The sequence below is a fragment of the Eleutherodactylus coqui genome, chromosome 5, assembly GCF_035609145.1.
Source record: "Eleutherodactylus coqui strain aEleCoq1 chromosome 5, aEleCoq1.hap1, whole genome shotgun sequence".
In the NCBI taxonomy this organism is placed as follows: domain Eukaryota; kingdom Metazoa; phylum Chordata; class Amphibia; order Anura; family Eleutherodactylidae; genus Eleutherodactylus; species Eleutherodactylus coqui.
In genome coordinates this window covers 182,161,850-182,178,397 of record NC_089841.1, presented here as the reverse complement: position 1 = coordinate 182,178,397, position 16,548 = coordinate 182,161,850, and the positions used below count along the sequence as shown (strand labels likewise).

At 39.1% G+C, this 16,548-nt stretch overlaps 1 protein-coding gene across 1 annotated transcript in view; it reads right to left on the bottom strand.

Moving 5' to 3' along the window:
* Nucleotides 1–16,548, bottom strand: part of MYO18B (myosin XVIIIB) — a 529,330-nt gene that overhangs the window by 332,567 nt on the left and 180,215 nt on the right. The window contains exons 15-17 of the mRNA XM_066603908.1: nucleotides 13,934–14,024; nucleotides 11,746–11,938; nucleotides 6,650–6,730 (exon numbers count right to left, since the gene is read on the bottom strand). Coding sequence (XP_066460005.1) covers nucleotides 6,650–6,730; nucleotides 11,746–11,938; nucleotides 13,934–14,024 — 365 coding nt within the window. The remainder of the gene's footprint in view (nucleotides 1–6,649; nucleotides 6,731–11,745; nucleotides 11,939–13,933; nucleotides 14,025–16,548) is intronic.

The window sequence follows — 16,548 nt, the reverse complement described above, 5'->3', positions numbered from 1 at the left end:
CTATATCTCTTCCTGACGATCACTATTCAACCCTTGGCTCATCTGACTATCTTTGTCTATTCCATGGTCCTATACTCCCAATTCTGACTGATATCTTCTTCCTGACCCATGGCTTATCTCACTATGCTTACATTTTCTCCTTAATGACATCTACCTGATATTGTCTGACTATTGTTACCACCCTCTAACCTAATTAACAACACCCCAAAACCCATGATTCTATGTCCTAGCATCATCGGTACATTTTCATGACTTCACCCGTTATTGCCAATAGCATCCATGCTTTCAACTATACCCATTGTGTCTAATTCCACTCCTACTAGACTTTTTCCAGTGAATCACTTACTGGACCAGTAAAGGGCACCTAAGTCTTGTGGCCAGCCAAGTACCTCAACCTTAACCAAACTCATCGGAAAAGGAGGTGTTATAGGGAAACTGTGCTGTCCGGTTGATTCTTTTTCTGGGTACCGCAGGCACTGGACTACAAATACCCGTATTGACCATATGCCTTATTTTCAATTCACATTAATTTACTAAAGACCATTTACAGAAAAAAACTTTCATTTAAGCTTAGTTGAAAGCAGCATGCTACTTTCAATATGATGAGATGGCACACTTATAACAGCAATGGAGAAATACAATTCTTGCAGAATAGGATAGTAACAAGAAGGGATTAAAATGAACAGACCAACTACAACTACAGAGGTTACATCATTAAACATCATAATGTACATTAAAAATGACTGCACCTGTGTTACCTGACAACTCTATGTGACCATACAGGTATATTTCTTAGTGGAGTTGAATTACTGCACCTTATATAACATTGTCTGGTGTACTTTCTCAATAAAGCCCCAGCGTCTTGCTAGACAGGCAAGCAATACAATCTATGTTTTTTTTTTCTTCTAATGCAATAACTGATCTATCAACATTTATCCTGAAACATGTTAGTCACCCAAGGAGACTTTCAAGTGTTTTGCATATTTATGTGTCCTTGCTGATCTGTCAAGCAGAGTCATAAATAAGGGAAGGCTCCATAATGACTTCAGTCTCTGCTGCCTGGCACCACTTAAATCTATTTTTTTCCAAGTTGCCTTTTATATAGTTTGGAAGACATAGTGCCGTCTTTATGGCTCTAGACACATTTGCTTAATGTTATTCTGCATAATGTCTCAGTCTCGTGAGATTCATCACTCAGATAAAACAGCTATTCATAAACTTTATGGGGCTTCAATTTTGTTTTTTTTTCATGCAGTAAATAATGAATGCTATGTACAAGTAACTGTCCACTTGTGTGTGAATATCAGATACATCATTCATAGGGATTTTTAATTAATTATAATGATGGTCCTAAAAAGCATATTCTCTTCCAAACTTTAGCCAGATTCTAAATATGTGAAAGCCAGTTGTGACCATAGCAGAACTAAGCGCTGAATGCACAGCATGCAATAGTAATACAGTATATGGACTGCATGCGAGCAGCTTCATGGCAGCTATTACATATTTATTAGTTTACACATTTTCTTTTAAGTCAAAGAAAATAATGCAAAAGTTTAAAGGGATTTACCAGGAATTAGATACACGTATACAAAAAGCCTATGGCTGATGCAGTTATGAGGGATGTTACGTGACGACATGTACCAAGAATCGTTACAGCAGTATTGTTTCCATATAGATACAAGCTGTATCTGGGTGGAAATTAATATTTATTAAAAAGTAATGGTAAAAGTGCTTAATTTTACAAATTAAATGGGTTTTATTGGACTTTATTATTGATGTCTTATCCTCTAGGAAAGGTCATCAATAGTTGATTGTCACAGGTTCGTCACTCATGATCCTCGCTGATCATGTTTACTGAGCCTTCTGTCAGTGTGGAAAAAGCCGGAATCTGACAGCTCATAAATAGAAAGAGGCTTTTTTGATGCCCATAAACAATAAATGTACATTAAGTTGGTGAAACTTGCCAATATTGGCAGCACCAGCTGACTATCTAATGTGTATAGAAGTGTCTCAACTTTCCTGAACAATAGAATTTGGGGGGAAAAAGGGTCTGGTATGCTGGATTTCAGATCTTTTGTTCCTGTAGAAGTTAAGTGGCTGTCAGAGATGTTGGACAGTGGCTATGAACATATAAAGATGTGTTTGAACAGCCCAGCCAGAGCCCTGACTTGAAACCAATCAAACATCTCTGGAGAGACCTGAAAACGGTTGTCCACAAACAGCCCCCATCCAACCTGACAGAACCTGAGAGCATATGCAGAGCAGTATGGAAGAAAATACTTGTGGCATCAAACCCAAGAAGACTGAAGGCTGTAATCACTGTCAGAGGAGCTTCAACTAAGTACCGACTAAAGGGGCTGAATACTTCTATGACTGCAAAATGCTAGTTCTTCATTTTAAAAACGTTTATAAAGATTTCTAAAATTCTGCTTTCACTTTATTATTATGGGGTATTGAGTGTAGAATGATATAGAAAAACTTATTTTTTTTTTTAATTTGCACAAGGGCACAACATAACAAAATGTGAAAAAGTGAAAGGGTCTGAAGACTTTCTGGACCCTCTATATATGTTACTTCTATATAGGTCAATTTTCCTAGCATAAGCACTTGGGAGAGTTTTATAACCAATTTTCTCTTGACTGCCCAATCCGCTCTGGCCTGGCAAATATCACTAGTCATGTTACAAGGCCTGTTAAAAGATCGGGTAGTAACTCATAGGGTAACTACCTTCCAATAGGTGGCACCATGGAGGAATTATTCTATCATTCATTTGCATAGCTTTTCCCAGAGAGCACTGCACGGCCTATAAGACTCTCTACACTCTTCTGGTGCTCCCTCATGTCGTTCTCCACAAGGAGAAACATTATCCCCCCAGACTCAAGTGTATAGACTCTCAAGCTTGTAATCAAAGTTCCATTAGATAATTGGAGATGGAAGCAAACATGTACTCAAAATAAAAGGGGGCAGCTATGCTTAGTTTTCCTCAGCTTTATTGAGACATGTAAAAACACAATGGACTAAATTTTAATAGATTTCTTTTCATGTAAATCTGTGAATAATATACATTAGGTTTAGCTACACTATATGCAATAATACATGAATGAAATCTTGCATCTTGGTTAAAGCTTTCCTACATCATTATGGAACATGCATCCCAATACATATAAAATGTACTTCTAGCGGGATGATACTTCTCAATCCCTTTAAATATGACTTGTATAGAATACCAACTCTTTAGGTAGTTAGGATGTAGTGAGTAGTTTATTAGAAAATCGATTGAACCATAGAGGCAAGACATGAAAATGATATAAGGCTGAAGGTGTACATTATTAATGAGGGCCTCTGCATTATTGACTCGGCTTTATTATAGTTTAATTATTTAAAATGGTGTTTGTATTAATATTCCGCTGTATGATTGTATCCAATGTAAAGGTGAAGTTGCCTGTCTTTGATTCTAACATCTGAATTAGTGGTGATGATGGATTAGAGATGTTGATTGCCTTCCAATATTTACTAGTAGATTGAAGGGCTTAGAAATGCCATTCTCAGATATGTAATGTAAACAGGTCATCACACTTGAGACTAAGCTTCTCTGACATTATGCACATTACTTAAGAATAAGCAATTTAATCCAATTGATTTTATTTTCACCTTGTATCATGCAGCTCAGATAGGCCGTTGGTTAATTAATAGAGTGGATTTCTAATCAATACATTGTACAAATGTGGTAATAATAGAGGGCAGATTATATCCCTAATGTGTTGGGTAAAGAAACATATACCATGCCTCATCTCTTTTCATTATACTGGAACTCTTAAAGGGGTTGTCCCGCGAAAGCAAGTGGGGTTCAGCACTTCTGTATGGCCATATTAATGCACTTTGTAATGTACATCGTGCATTAATTATGAGCCATACAGAAGTTATTCACTTACCTGTTCCGTTGCTAGCGTCCCCGTCGCCATGGTGCCGTCTAATTTCAGCGTCTAATCGCCCGATTAGACGCGCTTGCGCAGTCCGGTCTTCTCCCTGGTGAATGGGGCCGCTCGTGCTGGAGAGCTGGTCCTCGTAGCTCCGCCCCGTCACGTGTGCCGATTCCAGCTAATCAGGAGGCTGGAATCGGCAATGGACCGCACAGAAGACCTGCGGTCCACCGAGGGTGAAGATCCCGGTGGCCATCTTGGTAAGGTAAGTAAGAAGTCGCCGCAGCGCGGGGATTCGGGTAAGTACTAAACCTTTTTTTTTTTAACCCATCCCTTGGGTTTGTCTCGCGCCGAACGGGGGGCCTATTGAATTTTTAAAAAACCCGTTTCGGCGCGGGACAACCCCTTTAAGTTATCCATTTATTGCATTTACTAGGACATGTCATAACATTCTGCTCACTGTTCATCCATCTTCTGGAATCCACTAACTCGTATGAATTGCACATTTTATTTACCGCTCCACATTAGCTTTGCTTAATAGTAAACTCTAAATATGAAATAGTCATATATGTCTGTTTTAATATAATATAATATAGCTATATTTATACTTGATCAAAAGTGTTACAGTATATAAACACAACACAGTATAAGGGCTTAGTCACACGGGCGCATCAGCGCCCGTGTTACTGCACTAAAAGACGGCCGCACTGCAGATGCAGATGAATCTCCGCACCGCCGTAAAGAAAGAACATGTGACCGGCTCCATTGCTGGTCATGTGTCCTTTCTTCGGCGCTGCGGGGAGTCGTCTGTCCTGAAGTGCGGCCGTCTTCTTCATGCAGTAAGGGCTCAGTCACACGGGCGCATCGGCGCCGATGTACGGGCACCAATGCACCCGTGTGACTAAGCCCTAATGCGGTGTTAACATCACCCAAATAAGGTTCTGTTCACATCTGTGCTCTTCCTTTCCAGCAGAACGTTGAAAATGATGGAAATCCTGAATCTATCACATAACTGACAGCAATGGTGCTAGACAGGCCCCACTGACTATGATGGGGTCCATTGGGTTTCTATTGTGGATCCCATCATTTTACCCAGAAAAAAAAACACAGCATGCTGTCCCACTTTTTGGATTAGAAAAGCGACCATTGAGAATAGACTAAATTTAAAGGACAACTAGTTAATCAATGGGGAGAATCATAATACCTATAAAAATGTAAGTAGTTTGTGGCCTACAGCAAAAAGCTTTATATATACTGTACTCTCTAGGAGTATCTATGTATGATTGTCTGAACTGGATGTTTTGGGAAGTTGGCCCTTCAGAATAACTTCCACTGACAATGTTTATGCAATGTAATTTAGACTATAATCCCGTACAACCAAAATGCAAATCTGCTATTCTAAATTCACATAACATGAGATTTTTGGTTACGGAGTAAATAATTTCAGATTTTAAGCTGCCCACCATGGACCTCTCATGTGTCCTTCCATACTCCCAAACCATACTGATAGGATAACTAAGCATGCTGTATAAAATTACTTACTTCTACGCAACTGGCCTAATTGCAAACCCCATACATAACAGGGAATGAGGTGTGAAATATATACTGTGTTATAAATAACAGGAAATTATACATAAAACTATAGCCATAGATATTCATCAACTGAACATAGATTTGGCCAAGAGATGTCTTCCCTGTCTCCTCCTTTAATATGCCTACTAAGCTTAGCATGTTTTCTTTTCTATGGAGGAAGACAGTATCTACACTACAGTATCAGACAGTTCTGGCATGACTTATCTCAATTGGCCAAGTTGAAATCCAGGTACAGACGAAAGTAAGGGCCCGTTTACACGCAAAGATGATCGCTCAAAAGATGGCTTTTCAGTGATCATTTTGCATAAACTACTACTTGGTACTAATGCCTATTAGTACCAATTAGTAGTGTGTGAGCGACCAACACACACGTGGCTCTGTCTGCAGCGCCATTTTTTCATCCCATGGTGATCTGAAGGGGTATATCAATTCCTACCTTGTGCAAAGAAATGAAAAACGCTTTGAGGTGTTTCTCGGATCCATTGATGGGCATTATTTCCTGCATTGGTTTTGATATTCCTGGTGGATCTACATACAGTTATTTTTGATATTTTTTCACGGCTATATATATTCTCTATTTAGACTTTGTATATTCACATATGCCAGCCTTTATATAACAATTGTCTCTGTAGCTTGTTATGAATTCTCTTCACACTCTTTATATGTACTATTCAATACATTGTTGGGACCTGTTGTACACTTTAACTTTACACCCATCAGATCTGTGATTTGTATTGTAGTCTGCTTGTCTATTATTGTCATGTGAGCTTTACGTTCCTAATACAGTGTTTGTCATTTTATGGTGCTTTACTCTTTCTGTCTTTGTGTTAATAAGTGCTAAAGATGCTTGTCATAAAGGGACTGAATTATTCCGAGACTGCAGTAGTCATTAAACGCATTTTGTGCTGGATTTGGAGAAACTATTTGCTATATTATTTGTGTTGAGCTATTTCAATTGTTATTGTTTGCCTGTTTAGTTATTTTGCAAATAGTTGAAAGTTGGTAAATTTGGCAAATAAACCTAATTTGCAATAAGGGTTGCATCATTTTGATTGTTACTATATGTCATCATTTCAACTAAATTTTGCATTGAATTGTATACATAACATTAAAAAAGTGATTAAAGCCCTTCTTGCCTGTGAAGTCGTCTGGTCTATGACTGATACAGTGTTGAATGGGGAATCCGTGGGCATTTCAAAAGAAACTTCAATGTTTTCCTGTGAAGAAATGTCCAGACATTAAACGATTCATTCTATACATAAGACATAATTCATCAAAAGTACAATTGACTCATCTCCTTACATCATTGAATTTTTCATTGGTTTTAGTAAATTCATGACTGTTCATTACAATAGACAGTAATGCTCAACATGAGTAGGTAAGTCATGAAGCCATTGGATCACCTTTCTAGCTAACATTACGTAAATTATAAAAACTCAAAAGCCTAAATCTTTGAAGAAATCCATCACTATGAAACATTATAATGCTGCGTACAGGAAAATTATATTAAAATTGGTGTGCGTGTTTATACCTGGGCAACATAGGACTTGCTTTTCTATAGTTTATTAGTATACATTAAATGTCTTTTTATTCAGAATTTAAGGAATTTCTGGGCAAAAACTATTGAAGATCAATCCTCAGAATAGATCATTAATAGCCAGGGACTCATTGATCAGGATACCCAGTGAAGAGCTTATCATCTGGCTAACTATCAGTGCAGCAGACCGGATTTGCATTATAAGGGTCAAGAAGGGAAGTGCCCTAGCTGGCTTCACACTCATTTAAATCAATGGGAGCGGAAGCAGTTATTACACTTCTGACACTTTTGCTTCTGACACCTCCCATTGATTTCAATGGGTGTGAAGTCAGCTAGAAGACTTTCACTCACGACCCTTATGACGCTCATCTGGCCTTCTGGGTGATCAGCTCATCAGCAGGAATCCCGAGCGGCGGGTCCCCAATGATTAACTATTGATGACCTATCCTGAGGATAGGTTATGAATAGTTTTTGCCTAGAAAACCCCTTTAACAGGATCTGTTCTGTGATAGGTTTTAAAGTATTTTGGATCACTCGATGATAGACACACATAAGATTGAAGGCAAAAAAGACCACATGATCCATCAAGTCTGCCGCTATTATTTTATTTCCTTCTTAGGGCAGCTGTATGTTTATCCCAGACATGGTTGACTTTAGTTATTGCTGATTTTCCAACCACGCCTGCTGAATGTTTGTTACAAGCATCCTCTACTCTTCCGGTAAAATAACATTTTCTCATATTGCTTCTCTTCTTCTCCCCTAACTACCTTCAAATTGTGCCCCCTTGTTCTAGTGTTTAGTTACTTAATAAAAAACAGTTAATTTTATAGAAACATAAAAGATTAATAGCAGAAAAAGACCAACTAGTCAATACAACTACCCATTCAATATCCCAAAATACAAAAGTAACATAAAATACAATATTTCTATCACTGTCAAAATGTGAGATTTGCTTGTGCAGTTAACTCAATAGGAGAGTCAGTTCATGTATTAGTCAGTAAAAAGGGTATTCCCATCTTTCCTCATCAAAAACTAATAGGTTATCTGTAGGATATACCATTACTTCATGATTGGTGAGGGTGTGACCTTTGGGAACCCTGCCAGTCATCAGACTGAAGGTCGTCTTTTCCCCTACACTGCTGCACTCCCACTATAAAGGAAACTACAACACAGCACCTTTCAAGTAAATGAGAATGTGCTTCAGATCCTCGCGCAGCATGTGAATGAAGCAGGCACAGAGCTTAACTAGTGCTACCTACTTCTTCATTCAGTTGGACCCATGTCAATCATGAAATGATGGCATATCCCAGAGGTTTCTTATAATCAAGCTACAATATTCAGAAGCAAGTGCTGGAATGTCGGAACCTCCAGATTGTCTACAAATGGAGACACGGGAAAAAAAATTATATATATATATATATATATATATATATATAGATATATAGTCATAGGAAGCACTAAGTACACCGTCTTTGAATTCTAATAATAACTAAATAGACATCTGGTCCTTAGAAGGTCTTAGGTTGGTACAAACTCCAGGGACGGATTGGTCATATATTTTACCAGGGCTTCCCAATGGGCTGACCGCCCCCGTAGTATACCCGAGGCCAACCACCAGTATTCCCTCTTAGCTGCAGGGGCAGTGCAACCATGCCATTTTAGATCAGTATTTTCCAAAGTCCTGACACTACAGAGGTACAGCACTTCTTCTCCTTTCTGCATTCACAGTTGTCACTGCAGGAGGACATGCAGAGAGCTAGCTGCAAGCTGTATCGGATGAGACCACAGAGTACTTGTTTAATTGATGTGTGCTCAACCATGACTCTCCAACCTCAGCCTCCTCCATGTGTTTACATAATAGGAGGAGGATACGGAGCAGCGTGTACCAAGAGGTTCTATGGCAGCAGATGTGTGTACTATGAGGTTCTGCAGCAGCGGAGGGCTTTTTAAACGATTTTCTGTAGTAGCTACATAGTGTATCATGATGTTCCACAATAGCTGGGGTGTTCTTATCAGATCAGGTTCTGCTGCATCTGAGTTTTTTTTACAAGGTTGTGCAGCAGTTGAGTATTATGAGGTTCTTCTAGTCAACACAGAATATTTTGTATGGGCAGTATGTGATGTGTGTAAATGAAGAAAACTTAAATTAGTGCTTTAGTAAGTTCGAAAACTTAAATTAGTGCTTTGGGTAAATGCTAGGATCTGTAATTCAATAATGCTATTTGCATAGTGAAAACTGAAATGCAGCGGACACACTATGCAAATAGTGTAGCTGTGTGTAGTGCGCCTACTCAATTACCGTAGAATGCCATTCATCATGGATCGCAGGAAAGAAGAAAGTTGCTCAGTGCTGCTTCCATATAAGATCCAATACAGGGAATATAGAAAGACAGAAATTCATTGGGTAACACGTTTCTGCACTGGGGAGGTGCTTTCATCAGACCACTGCAAATTCCATCAGTCTGTGGGGAGAATAGGTGGATGACTTTGTATTGCCATCATACAAGGAAAGCAGCCTCCGATATGGTGAAATTAGTTCATTATATACAGTAACCTTCGTGCAGCTTTCTATCTGCCCATAGATGATCCAGTGACTGAATTGTGTCCTTTTATTTATTGCAGTTTCGTGATTCCTGCGCTATGGAGCACGTTTTTATTTTTCATTGTAGCTGATACATCATGTACATTGGCAATACATGGGGCCACTTTTAGATTTTTTTCAGCGGCACTTTAATTCCCCAATTCACTCCTGACAACCTCAGATGAGCATAAAGACATGACAAATTACACCACGTCATTATTTTACTAAACTTAGAGCCCATTTACACGGAAAGTTGATCACTCAAAAATCGCTCAAACAGCAGTTTGAGTGACAGTTTTGAGCAATCACTACTTAAGAGCTATAGCTACTTAAGAGTTTATTAGTGTGTAAATGAAGGTGGCTGCTGGATGTAGAAGACAGCGGGTGCACTGTCTTCTACATACAGCTGCTTTGTTCTTGAAGCTATCAGCTGGTATCCCGCTGAGCTGATAGCTCAAAGAACAGCAGGATCGCTGACAGCTGCTTTGTTCTCAGAGCTATCGCTGAGAGCTGTGAGTGGGATACCAGCTGAAAGAATAGAATCAGCGATATCCTGCTGAGAACTCAGCTCACAGTGCTGATAAGAGTCAACACTGACTTTTAGCTTGCTAAAAGTTAGAGATGAACGAATAGTGCATAAAACGTGCATGATGGCAGCGCATTTAGACGCAACAATTATCGCTCAAAAGATGGCTTTTGAGCGATATCGTTGTGTCTAAATAGGCCTTTAGGTGCAAAAGCAGTGTGTGAAAATTGAGTACACCCTTAGGAACTAAGAGGGTAAGTAGCAGCCAAGTGCTGATAATCAAAAACACTTGATCATCAGCAAGTGTGACCACCTTTATAGAAGAATTTTTGGTAGTTTGTTGGTCTGGAGCATTCAGGCGTGTGTTAACACAATGGCAAGGAGGAAAGACATTAGCAAAAATCTTATAGAAGCAAATGTTGCTACCCATTAATCTGAGAGGGGTTATAAGGCCATTTCCAAAACAATTTGGAGTCTAGCATTCTACAGTAAGAAAGATTATTCAAAAGTAGGAAACAGTCAAGACAGTTGACAAACACAGGAGGTGGTGAGTTCTCCTTCAATGGAAGTATTCAAACAAAGGCTGGACAAATATCTGTCTGGATGATTTAGTGAATCCTGCACTGAGCAGTGGGTTGGACCTGATGACCCTGGAGGTTCCTTCCAATCCATTCTATGATTCTATCTTCCCAGGAGTGAATGTTCCAGCAAATTTTCCCCAAGGCCAGACCATGCAATGCTCAGAGGAACTGCAAAAACCCAAGTGATACAACTCAGACACTAAAGGCCTTAGATGGCATGTTAAATGTTCAAGTTCATGACAGTTAAATTACAAAAAGACTGAACAAATATGGCTTGATTGGAAGGGTTGCCAGGAGAAAGACTCATCCTTCTAAAAAGAATATGGCATACAGTTAAAATTTACAAAGACGGCTGTACATGAACTAATGCCCACAAACCTCAATGAACTAAAGGAGCAATGTAAAGAACAGTGGGGAAAAAGTTCTCCAGGACAATGTGAGAGACGGATAAATTCATACAGAATATGATTACTTCAAGTTATTGCTGCTAAAGGTGGCTCAAGCTATTGATTCATGGGGTGAACGTAAAGGCCTGGACCAACACAGATGGTGGCACTAGCTTCTCTGACTATCTGATGTACACTGTGCATTAGTATACATCATTAGTCTAAGCCACTACACCTGCTTTGATTAACTACTGTGGCCCACACAAGCAGCGCTGGCCAGTGAGATCAGCATGCAGTGTCTTAAGACTACCAATGCATACTAATGTTCAGCAAGTCTTTAGAGAAGAGGTGTTGGCATCTTTGTTTGTCCAGGCTTGGAGAGTTGCTTTAATCTTTCACACACTGCTTCCGCATTTTGGCCTAGTTTTTCTAAATTCAATGACACTCTAATTTGTCATAGGTTGTTGCTCATCTGAGGTTGCATGTGCTTAATTTTAAGACCTTATAAGGACCAGATGTTTTATTCATTACGGCTTACTCTTTATTATTCATAAACATATAGTATATATACATACATATCCACATACAATTTTAAAAAATATTTTAAAAAATCAGTCTTACCTCATTAAACCTCTCCATGGGTGTGCTAAAGGTTCTCTTATAGGACAAACATTGCAGGCGCTCTTGTATATAATTGTTGCACATCTCCTCGAATGTGGCACCTCTCTCTTTCTTCTGATGACGTGGGTTGTGAAATCCAGGAATATCAACCACCATGATAGAAGCCAGTGTCAACAGACTGGAGGACAAAGACCTAACAAAAAAATCTGGATTGAGTTTAAATAGCCCAGAATTTTATCAGAAGGAGCAGTGTTAATATGATCATAGCATCAGCTTTGTATCCTTCCATAACGTAAATGGATTGTTCCACCAGAGACAACTCTTTTCAGTATGCTACACCAGGTGAATAGCTAATTCCAAGTCCCTTTCCTGACATGAGCAGCCAGGCAAGCTATGGCCAGTCAGACCATTCCCCTACAGAGCAGCTGCAAGGGAAATGTAGTATTGCATGGCTGCAATTTAGATGAATGGGCTTCCTGTAATACAAGGACAGCTCAAAGTATGCCACAATGGCTCATCAATGGGGGTATCATGCAAGGCAACTCATTCTAGGGCATATGAACATCTATTGCGTACTTGGCACAACCCCTTTAAAACTCAACCTTCCATTAATACAGTATATGAATCCTTAGTAAAAAAAAAACGAGACTTGAATAGTCTCTAATTGTTTTATAAACTATTTTATAACCAGGTCTCACAAGTTACAATGTAACTGTATTTTGAGTGTTGGACAGACTACCAGACAGTACCTGAAATTGCAACGCTAGACAATGTATTTTAATAACTGGGCATTGGGCACATTCACAAGGCTACAGTTAATTTTATTAAATCAAGTAAGGTAAAATAAAATCTGAGATGCTCTCATAAACTGATCAGCATTCAATGTGTAATACATTCCAAGAAACTGTAAGTATTCCTGAAACAAGAATTAAAATAAAATCTTATTACAAATGAAAACTTACAGATTCAAACCTTGTCGATTTGACATTTACTGTAAAACTAAAACAACAGATCCAAGCAAAAAAAAAACTCTGGGTCTCAAACAAATTAAATTTCCCAGAAGTGCAAGAACTTAACTCTTATTTCTTAGAATGGACTTAAAAGGGTTGCATTAAATTGGAAAATAAGGTCTGTTCAAGTGATTGAGACTTATGTCCCATTTAGATGGAGTAATTATTGTTCAGAGAGTTGTTCAAAGAAGTGAAATTGAACGATAATTATCATTGTAATGATGCAGTTTAAATGTGGGCCAACGACTCAACAATCGTGAGATTCTTGTTCACCGTTCAACTGGCATAAAAACCAGTGCCAGCTTGTGCACTTAGGGGTTGATCCAGGGAACAGTCTGATTGCCATTAGGGAGTCGGGAAGGAATTTTTTCCCAAAGGGCTAATTGGCTTCTGCTCTTGGGGTTTTTTGCCTTCCTCTGGATCAACAACACAGGAGAGACAGGCTGGACTAGATGGACATTGTCTTCATTCGGCCTTACGAACTATGTTACTATGTTACTTCTCCTACAGTTTAAACACTGATCGTTCTAGTGCATGGGAACTGCACGATTCTCAACGAGAATTGTGTAGTTTAAACAGGCTAATCGAGCGCCAATGAGCTGGTGATGACGTCACTAGCTCATCCGCTCGGGCAAACGAGAACTGTGAGATTCAGGGACAATGTAAAAGGGTCTTGAGCTGCAATTCTAGACACCGACCATCGAGAACAGGAGTGCTGTGTCTGAGATAAAAACTGACAGTTGTCTTTAATCAGGAACAATCCTTTTAATTACAATGTTGAAAGACATTTTTAAAAAAAAGATGTGGTACCGATTGAGCCAGTAGAACAAAATTTTATTGTTCTGAGAAAGAGAAGGAAGGTAATCTGCTAGATATGAGACATTTTAATGGCTAATAAAAAGAGATGCTTTTATATGGCTAGTAAAAAGAGGTGCTTTTATAGAAAACTTTTTAGGCCTCTTCGACAGGCCAGGGAGCCTTGAAAGCTAGCTGCTGGAACATCTCGTTAGCTATAAAAAGGTATCATAGCTACAAAAAGGACATGGTTACAATTGTAATTATATGGCATATGAAGCTTATATAGATGGCGAATTTGGAGAATCACAGAAACATCTCCGTTTCCTTACAAACAAAAGTGGACACTTGTTTTTTAGGTCGAAAATGATTGCCCCGTGTACCTGTTAATGAGTGAGACAACAGCTGCGAAGAGTTCCTCATAGAGCCCGGCAGCCATTCCTTCAATACATTCAACTCCACTCATTTTTGGCCCTGGGACAGAAAAGTACATGATTACCATTAATTTATGTAATATGTCATAGCTAGCATCATATGTTACAGCTCAAAAAAGAACAATGTTTGAACAAAATTATGTTGACTTTGTAGGTTGTTCCTCCAGTCAGACACTGATGTGCCACACAGCAATAATGACCATCTGGGACTAGACACTAATTAAACCACTGAGCAACAGGAAACATTATGATAAGTGTACAAATCAAGAATCAACAGTGAGGGGAGTTATACATGTAGGAAAAAATAATAACCCTAAAGTCCTTGTTCAGCAGAAACACCACTGAAGGAAAGTACACAACAATCTCTCTTGCATATGGAGATCCACCAAGGAAGAGTATGTTAGAGGACAAACCAGGGAAACTTGACACTCAAAGCCTTAGTCATCAGTGGTAAGTAGTTAAGGTCCTTCTCTGTCATCTTCCTGTTTCACATTTCTGTCTCAGATTATTAGAATTGCTATCGATTTCTTGTATTGCCTAGTCACCTGGGATTGCTAATATTCTTATACTATTCCTGATTTACTTTCCTGAAACACATAGTGGGTTAAGTTATGAGGGATTCTGTGATTCTTTAGCGATGTTAGATTATTATATGGTGCCTGCAGACGTTAGTTATGTTTGATGTGTGAAACAACCCAATCACACAATTCTGGAAGCACTTATGGACTAATAATATGAAGACATCTGATAAAAAAAAAACTATTCATGGTTTTTTGATTCAAATAGATTTTATTGCATATATCAGTCAAACAGTGTTAGTTTTCTGCGTTAATCATAAAAAATCAGATATAACTTTCGTAAACTTTTGAAAAAATGTAAAGATCGAAGGGAGAAGTAGGGTAGGTCTGGGGGAGGAGCGTTTATCCTTGGTGGGGCTTGGCAAGACAGTTATGTCTTGTGCTAGCTACTTCTTTCGCGTTCCCTCTACCTCGGCTACCTTTGGGATTCATGGTGGCGAGGCTTGTTACGGCCCCCACCTTGAGTGTAGCAAGTAGTTCTCCCTTCGACTATATGAAACTTAACTCTCTTAACACACTAAAGGGTGAGAGGGGGGCTAGAGGGGGGGGGGAGAAACGAGAAGAACTGCTGTATGGGGCCCCTTGAGATTTTGCTTTATGGTCTCATCTGCTTGTCCCTTGGCCCATTGCCTAGTCCAGTGAGCCCTGGGCCACCCACTTTTTGAAATTATCTGAGCCTCTGAATGCCACCCATGGTTGCCAAGTCTTAAAGGTGGTTTCCCAAATCTTGGGCTATTCATGGTTTTTTAATCAAATCTATTTTATTGAAATGTAATGTTGTTTTATAAATACGGAAGTCAGTGAAGTTGGGCATTTTGTTACTTGCTCTCCAGGCATGCTAAGCTGTGACCTCCAATCACAATGACTTGTGACCTTCCATTACTTTTAAAACCATAGTGTCAAGTTGGTAGTCTCTACCGCTCGATGTTAATGGCTGATGATCAATGGAAACCAGACACCCGTGAGTAGACTAGTGTTAGGCTTCAAAAGCAGTAGGAGCCATTGTGGCCGAACAAGTGGGGGGGGGGGGGGGGGGCTACAACCAAAATAAAAACGGTGATGGAATCGGTAGGGAAGTGGCTGTAAAGGTATGCGGTCTGTTCAGGGGACTTGACAAGGCCTCTTTAAAAGTAACAGAAGACACTAACAACTATTTGATTAAATACAAGGTGCTAAACTAGGATATTTATATAAACTATAGGATAGGATCCGCATGATTTACTCTAGCACTAGATGTTCAGCAAAGTCTTTTTGTAGCTAATATGCTAAACTTAGTAGGAAAAAACTGTAGGTCAAAAATTTGTTTCATCATAGCAAAGAAAAACAGCAGAAAATAGAGAATAATCAAACCAAATGGTCTTTATCAGATGCCAATTTCTCTGCTCGTACATTTGAAATCCTGGCAGCGGCCGGCTGGTACACCTGGGCTGGTTGCTAGGCAACGCTTCGCTTTAGAGCAGTCTTCAGACTATTCTGGGTTCTCTGCTTGGCAGATATCTGAATAATAAGACTGCTGATTATTAGACCGCGAATACCAAAGGGCCCAGGCCAAGCATTCCCATGCAAATAGTTAATCTCTTTGAGAATGTCAGAGAACTTCTAGCAACGAACTGCACAAAGGATAATATGAAAACTATCCCAGGAGTTACAGTATAATAGTAGTATAACTAAAAAATATTGATGTAACCAGCCAATTGCAAACTGTACCAAGCTTCCAAAGGGAGGTACATTTTATCCACTAACTGCTCTTCATTGTATTGTGAAATGTCTTAATAGCTACATATGGTTACTGAATTTGCTGGGAAGAACAAATTCTGCAATGAAATTGGGGTCAGTTGCTCTGTTAAAGGAACACGAGCACAGAAAATGCACAAAGACATAAAGTATTCCAGCTCTCCGTCCCTTCATCTCATCTTTGATCCTATTTTGTGTCATATTACAATTAATCCATTCCAATCCCCTGTCTGACATCTAAAGACATTATAA